The sequence below is a fragment of the Rissa tridactyla genome, chromosome 4 (assembly GCF_028500815.1).
Source record: "Rissa tridactyla isolate bRisTri1 chromosome 4, bRisTri1.patW.cur.20221130, whole genome shotgun sequence".
Classification (NCBI taxonomy): domain Eukaryota; kingdom Metazoa; phylum Chordata; class Aves; order Charadriiformes; family Laridae; genus Rissa; species Rissa tridactyla.
Genome location: NC_071469.1, coordinates 76,791,908 through 76,809,849, shown reverse-complemented (window position 1 = coordinate 76,809,849; position 17,942 = coordinate 76,791,908). Strand labels below are relative to the sequence as shown.

Sequence of the window (17,942 nt, the reverse complement as noted above, 5' to 3'; positions counted from 1 at the left end):
CTCTCAGGAAGAAAACAGTTAATAATAATTTCTTTCCTTTCAGCTCCCATGAGCCTACCTTCATTGTACAGTTTGCATATAACAGCTAGTAAGAGTAGAATGTACCGAACCTTAAACAAATCTATTAGGATCACCATGGCAAGAAACTGGGAAAATGGCAGGAAAAACGAACAATGATTTTGTAAACCCTCCAAAGGTCAGAAAAAGGCTTTCAGTAAGTATGCAGAGGCTAGAAATCAAATCCCATTTCCTATCATAAGAAACCAGTTGTTTTAGCAGCAGTGGTTAATGTACTGTATGTGAAAGATTTAAGACTAGTTGGAAAGCTTTGCTTCTGTTTTATTAGGCTGCTATTGAAAAGCCAACAGCATAACTTCAACTAGGTGCTTTGAGATTTCTTAATGGGCTGTCAAGGGCAAGACACCAGGTCTGTGCTATACTAGCTCTTTCCTGTACATTAAAACAACAGGGGCCAAATGATCATATACAGAAGTATGAATTACTTGATGCTTTCTCTGTTCCATATGGTCAGCCATGTCTTTGGCAATTAATCATGTACAGAATCAGTTGAGTGCTCTCTGAAGCATTGAAGTCAACATTTAGTTGTACCTGTGCCAGTGGGGGCAGTGGGGGTTGCGAGCGTAAAATAGCAGGATGAAGAGCTGCTGGCGCCGAAGCCAGAGCAGCTGGCTTCTATAAACAACACTTTTTTCCTCTTTACCTTTTTTCTTTTCTTTTTTTTTTTAACTTTCTTTGACAAACATGAGCCATTTTTCAATATCATCCAAAACATGAGGGTTGCTGAGTGAAACTGTGATATCTGGCATAGTGGATTAATAAACAAAAGGCAGAGAATTGGGTTTAATGTGCCCAAATTACTGGGTGATAACTTAAACCATACTGTCTGCTTCCATTGTATCCATGAAAATTGGTGCATTTGCTCATATTTTAAATAAAAAATTTTAAAAGTAAAGAAGAAATGAGCAGTGGTTTGTAAGCAATTACTAGCTTTTTTATCACATAGAAGTTATGACATGTTAAATTAAAATGGCTTAATAGATTTCAGGTTCTTTTTTTTTTTATTATTTTCCCCCTCTAAAAGACATGGTGTTCTAGTTTTACAGGCTTTGATCAGGGTACCTTTTGCACTAAGAGCAAAATAAAGTCACAAAAATAACAAGATACAGAATGACTTTTAAAATTTTAGCCCTGCTTACACATTCTGCACTTTATGTTTTTTCTTTCTGTATTAGTTATTGATTATTGAGAGAAGACTGCTATATTAAAGTAGAAGTGGTTAGTAAAGATTCAGAAGCTTATCCTATTTAAACTGGTGGTGAGTAAATTAAATCTTAACTCAGAGTGAAAAATCTGATTTGTTGACCCAATAAAGTGGGACCAAGAGACAAACTGTCCCAAGTGCCACTTTAGTTCAGACTGAAGGCTAATTTGTTTGACAGAACACCAGGCTTCATGTCTCCAGCTATACAATGTTTCTAATGTTAAGCCTGGCTCCTCCAGAGGTCTGTGTTGAAGGAAAGAAAATCCGGCTTTAAAAGACTAATGATGTACCAGTGTGGGTTTTTGAGTGTTTACTGTGTGCTTTTTTGTTGTTTGGTTTTGGGTGGTGGTTTTGTTTGTTGCTTGTTTGTAAGCATGTCAGCATATCACTCAGGATACCTACAGGTAAGCAGGGTAGTGTCCTATTCATGTTGAAATATAGTTTCTTCTGCTGTGTATCTAAGAAAATAAAATATCCTTGTAATCCTGTTACAATACCTAGTTTAACTCTGTTAAGACTAATAAAAGGTACCTAATTTTGAGTGGGTATCCTGAGTGAATAGTAAGACTTGATTATAACAGTTTCCATTCAGTCCCACGTCACTAATATATTTTGTCAGTGGATATGAGAGGAATGAGATACTGGTTTCTTAAAATCTTATCTTAGTACCTTGCTTCCTTAGTGATAAGAGAAGATGCTCTGATGGCTGTTGCCTGGTATGTCAGTAGATTTAGTTCTGCCGCTGTAACATGAAGGAAGGTAAAGGGTATCATTTCCTAAATACTATCTTTAACATAGTTAAAAGCTGGATTGGCAACTGCTATATATTTATATATGTGTGTGTATATAGCGTTGGGATTTTTTGAGAGGTGGGTTGTGTGTTTGTTTTTAAGACCGTGCTATTTGGGATTTAAAAGGAAATATCCTAAATGCATTGATAGATCTGTAAGGAGAATTGGGGAAGATTTGCTGAAAATATTGACAGTACTGCTTATTAAGGAGAGGTGCTGGCCAATGAGACAAGAAGTTGCTTCCCTCAAGTGATAAGCAATTTGCGTAATCTCGTTGCTTAGGTTGTCCAGGATATGTTTTTGTCAGCTCAGGAAGCAGAAGAAAGAAAGTTTCATCAATTTGTAAACATTACCACCCTCCAGAATCTCTGTGAACACAAGGATGAGATAAGACAGGCTGGAGGGCTGGTGACGTTGTTTATTTATTCTCCTGTCCTGCGGTCCCAAGTGTGCTGAAAAACACGGAGTCGGTGTTGAGCCCAGTTCAGAAAAGTGAAGGCTTCACTCAGCGTTGGGCAAAGGGGGCCTCTGCAGACAATTATCTGTCATTAAAGAACATTAAAAGAATTGAGACACAAGGTCAGATTTTCTTTGATGGGATGTGCAACTATAGTGATGTTCAAAAGAAGGTCATTCCTGCCCTTTAGAGCAGGGGTGGTATCGGCTGGGTTTCTGATGGATTTTTATCAGTGTTGATGTGAGGAAATGGCTTTCCCAGCTGATAACATCTTTGACCGAGTTTCTTGAACCCTTGACCTTTATCAGTCAAGGTATATATTGAATCCCCTTGTTAAAAATAAATCCCCAAACAAGTTACATGGTAAAGAAAACTTCCAAAGGAACATGTTTTATAATATTATTTTACCCAGAATGCTGCTTTATTTGTTACGATTTGGGATTTTTATTGATATGATAAGAATAGCAAGTTATTAAGAAATGCCTCTATAAAAGCTACATATCAAGCCCTGCACTTGCGTTTCGGGTAACCTTACTGCCCTCAGCACTCAGAAAACAAGTAAATCAGTTCAATTGCTACGTATTGTTGTTGTACGTTGCTTAATAGTACTATTTCACCCTCCAGGTAGCTACAACCGTACTCACGGGGCTCAGTAAAGAAGCGTTTATGATGTCGGTGTCAAACTCTGAGTTTGACTTGAAATGTGTACCTCACCACATTGATGAAAAGTTTTAACATAAGGCTGGAGCAATATAATTGTTCTCTCACTAAAAATTAATTTATGTTCAATTTCCTGAATTATTATGTTCCTGTAGATGGAGGGGACTTTAGGTAGTGGAACTCAGTACCAAAGTTGCGGTTTGGACAGGCCATCAGAATTCATACAAAAGCATTATGTCACTGTGAATACTTGGAGAACTGGTCACCTATTTTCTCTCACTGATAAGACTCTAATCACATCATTTTTTCATCAGATTTTAACTGAAAATTCTTTAGAATGATCAGTTCTTCATGCCCTACGCTTTGGGAATCACTTATTTGTGGGATCTTGATGTTTGTGGCCTGCAAATAACTACACTTTCAACTCTTTGAGACGTAGCATCATTAAACTTGGGGCTTTTCCACAGTCTTCTACACTGTCACCAGTGGATTTCCCTGTCCCATTAGGATTAATAAAGCCATCCAAGGATTTTGAAAGGGAGTGGTGTACTGTGACCTAGCTGTATGGCTACGGTCTGATATTCCTGTAATACAGAGATAAGCTTTAGTTATAGTGCTGTGTCAAGTCTTGCACATGGTAAATATAAAAGTTAAAGCCTTAATAAGTATATTTATTCTGAATGACAAGGTGTGTTAATTTACATCAGTTAAAGAATCTTCCTCTCGTGCGTATGTTCTCATATGCTGAAGTCCTCTATCAAATCCTGCTGTAAACTGTGCAGCTGCTGGCAGCGAGGTTTAAGATCAGGAATGTTGAAGTTGGCAGATATTAGAGCAAGTGGAAAAGACATTGTAGGTCAGTGCAAGGGAAGCCCTTGTCAGGGAATCCTTATCTGAAAATACTCTCTGGCTTTTTGTTTGCTTTGTAATGTCAAAGCAGGGTCAAGAATGTGATCTGTATAGACAGTTTTGAACGTTTTGGTTTTTTACAAGAAAATGTTCTTTTTGATGTGTAAGTCCCATATGATGGGGTAATGCCTTTTGGTAGGCCAACTGATAGAGCTGGGGGGCGGGGGAGAAGATACTTTTTTGCTCTTCGTCGTCTGATGTCAGTGTAATAGAATTATTTTATGTCATGCTTGTCTCTTGGAACCACCATACTGGTAGCGATGTTACCGCTCCTTTACATAGCTTAAGTGTATAATCTGCATATTATTCTTTCTTGTTGAAAAACACTCTGTCAGACCAAGGATAGATCTTCCTGTTTTCACAAACTGAAGATAATAACAACCATTTATCTCACAGAATCCCCAGAGGAATTTTAATGGGTGTACATTTGGTCAGGGCAGAATATAATTTGTATGTGAAGTTGAGGAGGAGGTAATATGCCATGTCTTTTTGTCACGTTGTTCCTATAAGAGAGGCCATCCTGGGAGTAGCAATTGCAGCTCTTCGTGGTACTTAAAATGTGTTTTCAAACTCAATTCGATAGCTGCTCATGTTAGAAACACATTTTTGGCCTCCTTTTCTGTGAAAAACCCTAGGTTTTTGCAAGCATCCTGTCCATTCAGTCAGCCTTCCCAAAAGCGTTTAGATACTTGATACGTTTGCAGAACATGTGACTGAAGGTTAGAATAGCAAAAATAACTAAGTGAATATCAGTGGCTGGTTAAGGTGAGAAAGGCATATATAATATCTTCACTGAAGGAAAAGACTTGCAGCATCGACTCTAGATCTCTGTTGTGGTTGGACTGCTGCACACCGAGGCAGCACGTGTGCACTGATGTACGTATGTGTTAGTAGCATGAGCATCAGCGCGTGCTGTTTCTTTCCCAGGTTGGCAGACAGAGGGAAGTGTAGGCGAAAGAAGATGAGAAAATGGTGGGCGAGTTAGTAGTTGAAGGCAAAGACGTAGTGAGGGAGTTGGAGTTAGCTTGCTGGGTGGAAGAAGGACAACAAGATCATCTGCAGTTCAGTTACATCAATGTTAACTGTCGACACCACATTTGGGAAGGCCAGTAGCATTTGGTCTGCAGAGACCGGGTGTGATCCTACTCCACGATGACTTAAATACAATTGTGTGCATGTATGTATATTTATATGTGTGTATATATATATTAGCCATTTTTAATTTATTACATAAGTTCCATAATTTAAAGCTTGTTTACTTGAAATGTATCATGATAAAGTTAACATGGGAACATCATCAGAAACTCCTTTCAGAAGATACAATACAAACAGGTATTGTCTACTTTAGCTTCACCGAGGATCGAAGGGGAAATCCCCCAAAAGAATGCTGTATTGAGGGAAACATTTCTGATGTGATTTGATACAAGAAAATGTTTAGAAAAGAATTATGTCTCAAGAAAATCAGAGCTAGAATGCACGATGTCTTGTTGTGTTACTTAAAGCAATGAGATTTTAAGGTTTACCTTATGTGCCATGTACATTGATTAAATACCAAATATATGGTGGCCATTTCTAACCATCATTTACTGTATTGATTTGTCAGCAGTGGAACTGTAATAAAAAAAGCTATTGATTTACTGTCCTTATTTGCTTATGGGCTTTTTATTAATTTTACACATTGTTTCCTATTTCTAGATTCTGATTTTTATGTGTTTTTTCCCTTTAAGACAAGCCTGGTCCTCTCTGAAGTTGGAAAAGAGGAACAAGTTGAGGAACAAAGGAATGAAACCATCAGCTGCTTCTTGCTAGTTCTTACTGAGCGACAAAGGCTGCGTAAAGAATGGACAGCAAGGTGAGAAATTTGAGAAAAATAGTGAGATAATAAAATTAGAAACAAGTATATCAAATATACTCCTATAAATCCACTTGGACGGTGGGGGCAGGGGGGCAAGTTGACATGTTAAAAAAAAAAAAAAAAATCACAATTTTTACTGTTCAAATAGTATTTTTCCTGGAATGGAATAGTCAATGTTTCTGCTTCTGATTTCGAGTTCCTTTGAGGGGTAGAATGCTGCCTTCTTGTGCTTATATAGTGCGATCTATTGATAATGGCTTGGTAGCCAGTGTACGTGTTTAAGGATTGGTATCAACTGAAGTGCCCTGACGTTTTCCTTACATTGCTAATAGTACGAGCCATACTGCTTGCTGCTATGCCGTGCTAATAGATACCCTTCTTGTCTGCTCTTGTGATGATCCTCACATTTTCTTGTAGTGTCCTACTGGTGTTAGCTGGGTCGTGTTGGGTGAGATTGGCATAAATGTACATTTTGCTAGAGTTCGTATCATGTGACCAGTTTATTACACTTGAGTTCTTAAATTGAACTCATTGCCATGGTAATAAATCAGGTGATGTTGTTAACAATTTTAAAAAGTTGTTTATGGTTTTGTTTGAAAAAGTTTGTTCCTAGAATGTAATCAAATGAATGCATTTCAGAAACTACAGTTACATCATACTTCTGGTTCTTTCAGAAATGTGTGAATGTAAAAAAGAGAATTTCCAGCATGTACCGCCTTGTGTCGTTCTCTTTAGCTGCTAAATGAGTTGATGCCACCTTTTTTCACATCTATTTCTAAAAGTTACAGATTTATACTCATTTAATAATCTCTTGGGTTTTTTCTTTGATATTTACATAAAATGTCTAACAGTCTATGAAATTTTTCTACCAAATGTACAGTTTTCCTTTAAAACCAGATGATGTCCTGTGCTTAGAATTAAATACAGTTTTTAGTCAAAAGTATTTTTAATGAGATTTTGTTATTAGTGCTTAATTGGCATGATTTTTTTACCTGCATTAAATGTTCCAGTTAAGGCATTCTTCTGTGGTTGTTAGTATATGATTTTGGAAAGTTCCTGAAAATTCTGTGAGCTTGACTTAAAAAAAGTTAATTGTAGATATTGGATCTGACACTTGAGTGGCTTTGCTGTTTCCAGTAATTAGCAGTGAGTGGACTTGAACCATTTTAGCAGCTTTAGATAAAAATTCAATGTTATTACATAGTAGCAATTATTATACAAATTAGAGGATACGTTTTATAATTTTGCATTCTTAGGAGTATGGGATGTTTATTTGTGTACTAATCAGTTAAGATCTCAGAGTGGAAAAGAGCTTAGTAAGGTGGGTCTACAATATTGTTTGTATTATCATGTGTTTTCTTGTTTCCGCCTTTTTGAGGAATTTAAGGGATTTTTGGGGTGTTTTTTTTATTTTTTTGCCTTCCATCACCATGTCTACTAAATAATGCAAACAGTTTTGCTACATTGGAAACAGGAAATCACTTAAGGCTTTTCTGTGGGATACATGCATCTTTGTTGTGAACCTGAATAGAAAGCTTCGTAGAGATAGGAAAAGGCTAAACAATTCTAATGAGTGGAATATCTTCTTAGAGTTCGTTTACTTTAACAATGATTTCCTGATATACGAAGTCATCAGGAATCATGGCAATGAGGACTTATTTAAAAGTAATGTGGTTACAGCATTTCTGGCCCCTGCCCACACTGTAGTGGGAGGCTGGAGCTGGTGTTGCTGTTGTAGCCATAGTCTGCTCTCTGAGACAAACCCTGATGTTCTGGGGCTGGGTGGGGGGGGGGAAGGCACAAGCAGACAAAGTGCAGGCCTCCTTAAAACTAAACACCTGAAAGAAAATTTCAAGAGCATTGTGCCTTGAAAGTTCCGAAAGAAAGTGTCCTTTGAGTATTAAATATCCATAATCCTTTTTCTTTCCATTTGATGTTTCCCATCCCAGTGACCTATCTGAGAGTCTCATCCATATGATCTGCATAAACAGACTGTTACCGTACACCTCACTTTGCTTCATCAAAGCTTCAGCTAGATGTCTGGAATGAAGCACTGACTGTGGTAGCCATCAAGCATACGGTGGTGAAAGTTATAAAACGTCCGCCGTGGTACTAGCAGGGCTGCCCATGTTTTAGAGATCAGTCTATTGTGTACTTTGGAATTACATGAGAAAAATGTGCTTGGACAGGAAATAATTAGCACTTGTCAAAGGGCAGGCAATAGGTTACAGTATTTTACTTTCAACAGGCTATCAGGGGATCAGCTAGATTAGATAATAGAATTTTTTTTTTCCTCTGGAAGTTAAATACAGATGACTCTAATTACCTTACATTGTGCATTAGAGAGCACATTATGAACAGTACAACTTCAAGAAATTTAGGTCAATGAAGGGTGGGCAGCTGGCAAAAACTTTACTCTGCACTTGGTCTTTCTAGCGTTATGTGGGCATTCTGTTCTTTCTTGGGTTTTATTTGTGTCATTGGCACCTTAAATAAAAAAAAAATACATGCTGGGAACTGTTAGTACAAATTGATTCAACTCTTAGAAATTTAGCCTTTCTCAGGGAAAGGAATATGAACTGTTTTGATATGTATCTACTTGCTTAAAGCATGTCCTTGCATTTTCGCTTTAAGTTGTACTCTTGTTTCTGCATACTAACGAACTGAAATTACTCTCTAAGTTTTTATTTCAGGTCCAAACACAGTCCAAAACACATTGTAGTGCACTTAGTGTTATGGCTTGTCATTTCATAGACTTTGGACTCAAAGATGTCATCAGTATCTTAGCAGGCCTTCTAGGGATTCAAGTTGTTCTCTGTTTCGTGGTAGTGATCCAAAATACTTCAGGTAGGACTCAGTGAATGTCCTCTAAGTGTTAACAGAAATGGTCCAGAGTTTCTAAAGCCCCAGATTTGTTTATTCTGCATGATAGTGCCTGATGGACAGGTTGTTATAGCTGTTAAAGAGCTGCTCTAGCCCTTTGAACTGACCCCTTCTTGACCTCTGCTTATAGAAGGTCACTCTTCAGCTTATAAAGTAGGGGGAACCTTGGATTCTACTGTAACAAATAGAGGGTAAAGGGAACAGCTGTGAATTTTGGACTAACCATGCAAACCTGTATAGACTTTTTAGGGTCACTGTATGATAATGAAAATTGTTACCAAATTATATGGAAATTTAACAGCAATAGTGGGAAAGAGAGGGTGGAGTCTGATGCATTGGGTTTGATAAATGAAGTGTGAAGTTACCCATCTGGCTCTAGACAGCCCTCTTTTTCTCTACGAAAGGGAAACATTTAAAAATAACCATGGTACATCTAGAATCAATGACCCATACAGAGAGCTGGAATAGATCAAGATTTAATGGTGGCTGTGGAAGAAATTATCATTTGAAAAGTGAGACAAAGGATGAAAAAGTACAGTTCAATATCTGCACCTGATTCATTTCCAAAAAAGGCCTTAATATTTTTACCCTGTTGATGGTGCTATTGACAATTTTTATTTTACTTTTTGAACGGAAGCAGAAAAGTTGTTGTATCTTAAAGAAACAGTTTGGCCAAAAAAAAAAAAAGGTACTTGAATTTCAAGAGAGAATATTGTACTTTACCTGATCAGTAAATGCCCAAGAGAACCGGATTATAGTTCAATAAAAATATTATCTCTTATTTCTCCCAATGGAACTTATATCATGTTATAATAATATTGTCTTTAATGCTTGCATGACGTACTGCACTTAATTGCTAGTAGTTTCTTGCTATGTTTTTATTATAGATACCAATAGATACTACCAATCTAATTTGTCATCAATAAATCAACAATAGATTAATCTAAAGGATAATTTTTAGCTGCATTGAAATTATTAACTGCGAGGAAAAAACATGGTTAGTTAAACCATTACTAAAACAGTCTTTTTCATGCAAAAAGTTGATTAGTCTGAAATGGTTTTATTATGACATAGACTCTGATGTCCATTTTGCTATTTCCCTGAGTGAAATTGCACCTCTTCTACTAGGGAAAATTCAACCAGGTAATGTAAAATGTAAAGTTTTGGAGGAAGACATAATGAAGTGAAAAGTCGGATAAGAAAAATTAAATTATTTATGATGGTTGTATTTTCTTAGTTGTCTTACTTAGCCAGATTCTGAAATCTTAATTTCTCTCTAAGTAATCATGTAATGACAAATTGACATAGTGAAAACAGAATAAACATTCAATAAATAATTTGGACCAAAGTAAACACAAAATTCTTCTGGTTCATGAGATAAACAGCAGAAAAGTGCTAATTGAGTATATCTTGTAAGAATCAATAGCTTAAAACCTTGGCTCATTGAAATAACACAATGAAAAACATCTATTTTATGAGGTCATTCTACAACCCGTAACATTTCGTAGATCAGATCACTGTGTATTTTTCGAATTGCTGTATTCCTCCATCTTTGTACAACACTTCAAGAAAGAACCTCTTACAGCAAATCATCTGAGTTTGAGGTTTCAAGTCAAACTCAAGCTATAATTCCATAGTGGTTTTTGCCTTTGTCAAACCCTTTCTTAGATCTCACAGGTTTGACATAACAATGTAAAGGTATGGCTGGGTTTTTTTCCTAGCTACAGCGAACGCTTATCAAACTACTGAGATAGTCTTATCTCTCAGCAGTGAAATCTGGATTATTATGTGGATATTTATATAGGAATTGAAATTATAAGTACCTAGTGTGACAATTGAGTCCTAATCTGTGATAATGCTGTTCAGTTCTATAATAAGAACAATGAAGAATATGAGTGTGGAATCCTAAAATAGTATGCATGTTAAATGAGGTACAAACAGGAACACTTTTATATATTTTATTTTCTGTTTTGAAGAAAAAGTTAATTTTTTTTCTTATGCCTTACCTCTTTATACCTTGGCATTTTACATCATATCTAAGAAGGTAATTGAGGTAGATTTTACTCTTTTTAGCTCCAGTAGGAGAAAGTGGTGTTAACATAAAGAAGGAACATACCTCCTTCTGTAGCAGAAAAGTCAGGAAGTTAGGATGGGCTTTGGCAAAATTGGAGCAGGTTTTTTTCCTTCTGTCATGGACTTTCTGTATTTTCCAGGAACTCACTAAATACTAGTATTTTAATGAAATGTGGTAATACCTGTTGAAAGACTGGTTCACAAATACCTGAGTTTTTTTTATGCTGACACAATTGTGCCATGATGATAAATATATGGAAAACTGTGAGCTCTTCAGAAATTACTGCAATGAGAGCTACGCTAGTTCCATAGATTTAACAGACAAATTGCAACGGTATCAGTCTGCCAGAGAGTAGGGTTTGGATATTTGGGTTGTTTAAAACTTTTGTGGTGGTTTTGTGTAACATTAGAATGACAGATTATTTTTTTTCCATGTTGAGGAATCCAGCATCCATGTTTCTGAAATGCGTAAGGATCTCAGTACACGCAGCTGCATGATCTCCAGTGCAGTTTTTGTAACACTTGTCCTCCCTGGACAATATGTCAGCTGGAATGGGTATTCAGTGAGTTGGCAACAAACATGGACAAAAATTTTGATTCATCATTTTGGAAATCACGGGGTGGGGGGGAGATGATTCTATTTGGATTCTTTGATATGAATATTCTGTGTGTGTGTGTATGCTCTTTAAAAGAAGACAAGTAAAGTGTTCGGCACCCAGTATGTAACCTAAACCAGTTTTCCTGAAAGTAAATGTGCATTGTGAGTTCAATGGTAACGCTGACTACTGTCTGTTAATCAGGAAGATGCTTTGAGGCAGCCTGAAAACCAACCTTGCAGCTTTCAAATGAATGGAGAAACCCCTGCGACTTCAATGAAGTTGTCAGCTCTCCTGCTGTAGTTGTGCTTAGACATCAGCTGCCTTGATTGACCTTTGACTTTTCTCCAGTTGCCTATTACCAGGCTTCTTTTGCTTCTCGTGACCCTTCCTGTTTTCCGCCTCTGTCTTTCACCTGTGTTTCTCGCATTGAGGAGTCTTTGAAGCAGCCAAGCTTGGGATCAATAGGTACAAGTACTCTACAGAACAATGGAAATACTGCTTGATTAAATGCTGCTGTTTAACCACCGCTATTATTTCCTTTGAAACTGTCTTGACCCTTTAGCCTTGAAAAGACTTTATGTTTACAAGCTGTGGCTACTTACAGAAAATGCTGCTTCTTACCTTGTGATGTCACTATATACATGGCAAATATGGTGCAAAAAATGTTATTTGGTGCGGGGACTTAAAACAAGTGGTAGTACAAGGCAGTCTAGTAAAAGTCGCAGAACTTCAGCTCTGTGTGTGGCTTTTATGTGTCAGACCTTTTCATTAAGGTACTTCGTAGGGATTGCTTACTCTGAGGGTTTACCTTCTCAGTTTAGTTTTAATGCTCCATTTCTGAAAACTTTAAAGAGATGCATCATCCCATACCCGAGTAACTACTGAATCAAAATTCTTTGTCACTTCCCTTTTTTGATTTCATGCTTCTCTTCTTGTTATGTTAGGTTTTTCAAAAGATGATTCAGTGACACTTCCAAATTTAGTCCTTATTTATAGTGCAATTAAAGTTTCCAAAACAAAAAGTGATACAGAATTTTTGCACTCTATCAGACTACATTTGATGATTTTTTTTGTTATTTTTTTTTTACTTCATTTCTCCTGGACAGGCTTTTAAAATCAGCGTGGGTGACATTTCCTTATTTATGTAAGCTTTCATGATTGCAGTACTAGAAAGATAGTTAGTGTTGTTTTTCCAGTGATTTGACAATGATTTGCTTACTACCACTGGGAGATCTGAATGCTGGAAATGGAGATTATTGCATTTACAGACTGCGGGATACTGGAGATTGAATAGATCACAGAGGTGACAAATTTATAATCTGTGGAGACAAAGTGTTAGCCACATTGTCAGACAGTTGAACCACAAAGTAGCATTAGCATCAGCTGTCATCATTTCTGTAAGAGAGAATGGTGTCTGCCAGAGGCAGGGGAAAAGGAGAAAAGACGGGAGAATTCAGTGTGTTGTGCAGTGCTCTGTAGCTGCCCATATTAGCTAAAGAGCTGGTGTTATAACCTAGGTTATAAAGTGTGACTGGTCCAGAGAATGAAAAATTATCATAGATTTATTTAGCTTTATCCACTGAGGTTGGTTTCTTCTGCAATATCAATCCATACTTTCCTTTGCCTTCAGCAAAATGTGCTAATGTCACAGTATGTAACATGTCCATAAAACTACTTGCAAACTTAGTATGAACTAAAACTTTGCCTAAAACTAGACATTTAAAATTAAACAAGTCTAAAGATAGAATTCTTTCTTCTGTAAAATAATAGAAGCCTTATCCAAGCAGGACTTTATTGTTAATATTGTTAGTAGCATTATTGTCACAGCTTTATCTGTCATAAATCTGAATTAAATAGATTTAATTTGGAGGATCTGGGTTAAATAATCTGTATACATTACCAACACAGAAAAAACAGAGGGTAACATAAAGGGTTTACCTAGCCAAATGGTGTGCTTATCATGTCGTAGCATGAGGCATGAGTGAGCAGATGCTTACGTAAGTTCATGACTTAAGTCTTAAATGCTGTCAGCCTTATGTTATTAAAGTTTTTCCACATATATAGAACTTGATGGCTCCAGGGATTGGTAATGAAATACAAAGCCTTTTGTTTTCAGGTCAGCGGTTCAACTATGGTTCAGGTAGATAGTGCCAAAGAGTATTCCCATTGGGTATCTGTGTTTGATGGCCTATGTAAAATGCATTGGTTCTCCAACCCTAGTAGGCAGGTGTGTATATCACGTAAAGCAACTGTTACAGCTGACACTAATTGGTACCCTTGCTGGCATTTTCGGAGCAGCCAAAAATTAAATGGATGTAGAAACTGAGCAAGATGCTGTCAATGCTCTAAGCAGTCTAGACCACGGTTGTGAGTTAATGGAAAGCCAAAGAATATCGTGGCTGGCTGTGGGCAAAAAGAGGATGTCAGTCCGTTGCATTGCTCTGCAGTTTGCACTAAAAGTTATGGTAACTTACGCAGATAATCCTGTGCTGGTGAGAGCACCGTGGTAAATCGCTAGACAATGTCTATAGCATTGGACAAGGGGAAAGCGCAATGCACTGGGAGGTCAGAGAATGGTTGGAGATGTATCAATTCATCAGAGAAACTAAGATGAACTGGAGAATAGAACTAGATTTACTTGCTTATTTTTACTACTAATGAGATATTTTGGGCACTTAAACAGTTTAATTTGGCTACATTATTTGTTCTGTTTATTTTGTCTGCATTTTCAGTTCCTAATGTATCGTTGCTATGGAATTATGAAATTGTAAACTATGATGATGTTTAACTAAAAAAGGAAGCTGGCATGTCTTATGCTTAAGATGATCTGTAAAAACAGAGAACTTGGGAACCTGTTACATAGCATGCATTGTTTTCACATTCTTTGTCTTATTTTGATTAATAACAGCAGCCCCAAATGGGACCAGTGCTTAAAGCATACGTAGTGCTAGCAGAGGAAAATCCTACTATAACTTGAGTAGCTTAGCCGACTGAGAACACTTCTAGAGGTACGCAACACCCCAATTTACTGGTAATTCACAGTACTTGTAATTCCATATTGCTGTATTCTAGAGATTATCTAGCCTGGGTTAGCGGTGAAGCAGACAGGACTCTGGGATGAGAAGGGTGTTAAAGTAACATCAGTGAACATCAGTGATATAATTAGAAATTGAGAGAAACAATTGAAACAAAAAGGTATATTGAGTTGTATCAAAAAGATTAACTGAGAAACAGTTAACAGCTCTCAAAACGCTATTGAGTCTTAAAGTGAAAGCAGCAATACTAGGAGAAAAGAGTATTCTTTTGAAAAAGGAGAGTTGTGAGAATTTTAAGAGCTTCTAATAAGAGGGTGTTCTGCTCTTTCTACAAGGGTAAACTGAATGGATCCATCCATTCCATCTGTGGATGTGCTGGAATTAGATTTAGCTGTAAATTATGCTGGAGGGCATTTTTTGTACAAGTTTAGACAATAGTCTTAAAATTTTTGCCAGTTGTTTTTGGGCAAGTCAACATTTTCTCATTTTTATTTTCTCATATTTAGTAGTGTCAACATTTGGTCTTCCTGAGTTCTGAAAAATATTCTTATCAGAATTATTTTTGACCACCTAGTAAAGGTGGATTTGAGCAAGTGCTCAGGAAATGTGAGGTAATCAATGTATCCACTCCAGCGTAGATGACTGCTAGCTGTACGGCATGTTTATTTTAAGGCATAGTTTACTAAATGTAAGGTCTAATTATTTTATATTGGGCCATTCTGAAAGCGTTTTAGATGTTTGCCCTTCTTTTTATATTTGGAGATATGGATAACCCCAAAATCCAGATATGTGTGTTAGGGATTGAGGGGGAGGTTGGAGGAGGGGAAAAGAGGGGAGGAAGGGGATTGGAGGGGTAAGAGGGTGCAATGTTAGAGAACGTTTTTAACTGTTTTGCTTGCCTGTAGGTGACACTGTTGCATCATTTATCTGTACATTTTCACATATCTTGTCCAGGGACAAAAACAAAAAAAGTTTCATTAAAATGAGAGAGATTCAAATAAATACATTACAGTAATGATTCCTTAAGCCTTGGCTAGAGAGCAGAGTCTTAAATACAGGTAGATGAATTGCGTGTTCTCCTTCCCAAAGATGGTAGCAGTTTATAATACTATTTCTGATTAACTAGCTCACTAGCATTGCATCGTCAGTTTGGTATTCCCTTGACAGGCAAGACGCTAAAAGGATTGCTCTGCATGTTTCTAAGGCTAATGTAATAAACCAAGATGATAATACACCGACGGGAAAAAAAAATATCTTAATTTGCTGCTAAGTTATGGCAATATAAAGTTAAAATGTTTTTCTTTGCTCAAGTCATTTAAATTAATAATGTGTGCCATTAAGTGAAATCTCACAGAGGATTTTTCCTTCTTTGCCATTAAGTATGCTGGCTACAGAGAAAATGAAATATTCTATGAGGCTTGAGCAATCATCTATCTCTAAGCTGCAGTGTGCCTGCTGCCAGATGTTCAGGTGCTGGTGCTGCTGCTTTGACATGTATATCTCTTCCAGGCAAAAAAAACAATATATACATCAGTCCAGGTGCAAGGTGGCCTTGCCAGCAAACCTGCCTCCTCCTAGCTGTGACACTCATCCACTCCCTGTCAGAATGTGTACGTTAGGAGGGGATTGTCATTAACCCCTGGAAAGCGTAGGTTTCGCTGAAGTGATGTGCACAGTAATGATATTGTTAGCTTCCTTAATTTCTAGTTTCACCATCAATTATGCCATGTGTTTCATCCAGTTGGTGCTACCCTCCCAGTGTTAATTATAACCTACAAGACTGTTACAGTTAATTTTATGGCAAGCATATTGTCTCTTCAAGGCTCCACAGCAGCTCATAAATTATCTTGAAGGTAAAATGTAACTTGGGGAACTAGTTATGAAAATTCCATCCATCTCGCTTAGGAGGTGCAGCTGCTACTGTCAGCTGCCTCGCTGCTGCATTGTGAAGGAATGATGGTGGGTCAGGTTTAGGAGGCTGGGCCCGGGCTGTCACCGAGGAGAAAGGCTGTCCTGGCCCTGTCAGACAAGTCCCTGCTGCCGGTCCCTCGTGGGTTCACTTTGCAGGCAGTAAAAGGCAGGCAGCGCAGGTGGATGGTCCCCAAGCTGTCTCCATTCATTACCTTACAGAAACTTGTTTTAGGTAGGCAGGTACGGAGACCTTTTCACTGTTGTCATAATGTTAGGCATCATCTGCAAAGTGCAAGATAGATAACTCTATAAATAACTCGCCGTTCTGCTGGGCAGGGGTAGGGGAGAAAAGATGATTAGCGCCACAGACGCATGTGAAATAGCTCGCTGGTTTGTAAAATGACTGTTGGTTTAATTGTAGCAATAGCGTGGTTTGGAAGAGCACATCTGTTCGCTTTTATTTTGCATACACAATACGAGGAGGCGCAACTTCACTGCTAAGTAATTTGTGTTGGAGTTTCACATTAAATAAATCTGCATGAGTTTATATTGGAATTATTTATGACATCTGTGTGTGAGTGTCCTGGTTTTTTTTTGCTGAAGGAATTGCAAACACTTGTTTTCTTTAAAAAAAGAAAATAACCCGCTACTCAGAACAATGAGCTTGGCATTCAGTGCTGTTTATATTTTTGGAGTACACTTGTATTATTAGTGTAATGCCTTATTCTGCTCTTCATAGCAAAAATACAAGACTACCATAAAAATATAATGCCTTATTCTGATGTTCCTTCCTTTAATATTTTGTATTTCAATAGTTTTAAATGCTGTCAAGCTTTGAGAGCTCCTTTAAGAATGAAACCTAAGCAGAAATCAAATGTCCTGAGAGGCTTTTCTTTCTTCCACTATTTTACCTTTTGAAAGGACTTCTGTGTTTACAGTGTTGTTTCCTAACCTCATTTACAGCTGGGAGGGCATCTGAGAAGGAGCACTGAAAGCTGATACTTAACGCATTTCCATAGGCAACCGCTGTGCAGATGTGAATGTACAGACCCATTGTGAATGAGGAAATGTTGTGAATTCAATTGAGGAGAAAATGAACAAACACAATAATGAAAACCAGCAAGGATAATGCATCTAAATGTATATTGTTAGTTTGTTTTCACAGTCTTCATTCAGCTTCAATTATTTTTGATCATTCATTACACAGGGAAGAAAAATTTTTCAAAATAATGCTGACTTTATAAATTGGGCCTTCTATATGTTTGTAAAGTGGGGGGAAAAAGGCTGATTGGAGAGTGCAAATTAGTACACTTCTAATGTAGGTTCATTATTGCTTTTCCCTTGCAATTTACAGTAAATGGGCCTTGTGGTATCTTTTAGAGGTCCATTCTTTTCCCAAAGTCAAAATGGCTTCATCCTTTCCTCTTGCCTCTCACAGAAGAGATGGGGGGAAATGGTAACTGTTGCTAGCACATACCATTTAATGA

General features: G+C 37.3%; 1 protein-coding gene across 6 annotated transcripts in view; it reads left to right on the top strand.

Annotated features, from left to right (window-relative positions):
* Positions 1-17,942, top strand: part of FTO (FTO alpha-ketoglutarate dependent dioxygenase) — a 249,992-nt gene that overhangs the window by 109,071 nt on the left and 122,979 nt on the right. For all 6 annotated transcript variants that reach the window (XM_054198315.1, XM_054198314.1, XM_054198313.1 and 3 more), the window contains one exon: positions 5,827-5,951. In XM_054198315.1, the coding sequence (XP_054054290.1) occupies positions 5,827-5,951 (125 nt within the window). The remainder of the gene's footprint in view (positions 1-5,826; positions 5,952-17,942) is intronic.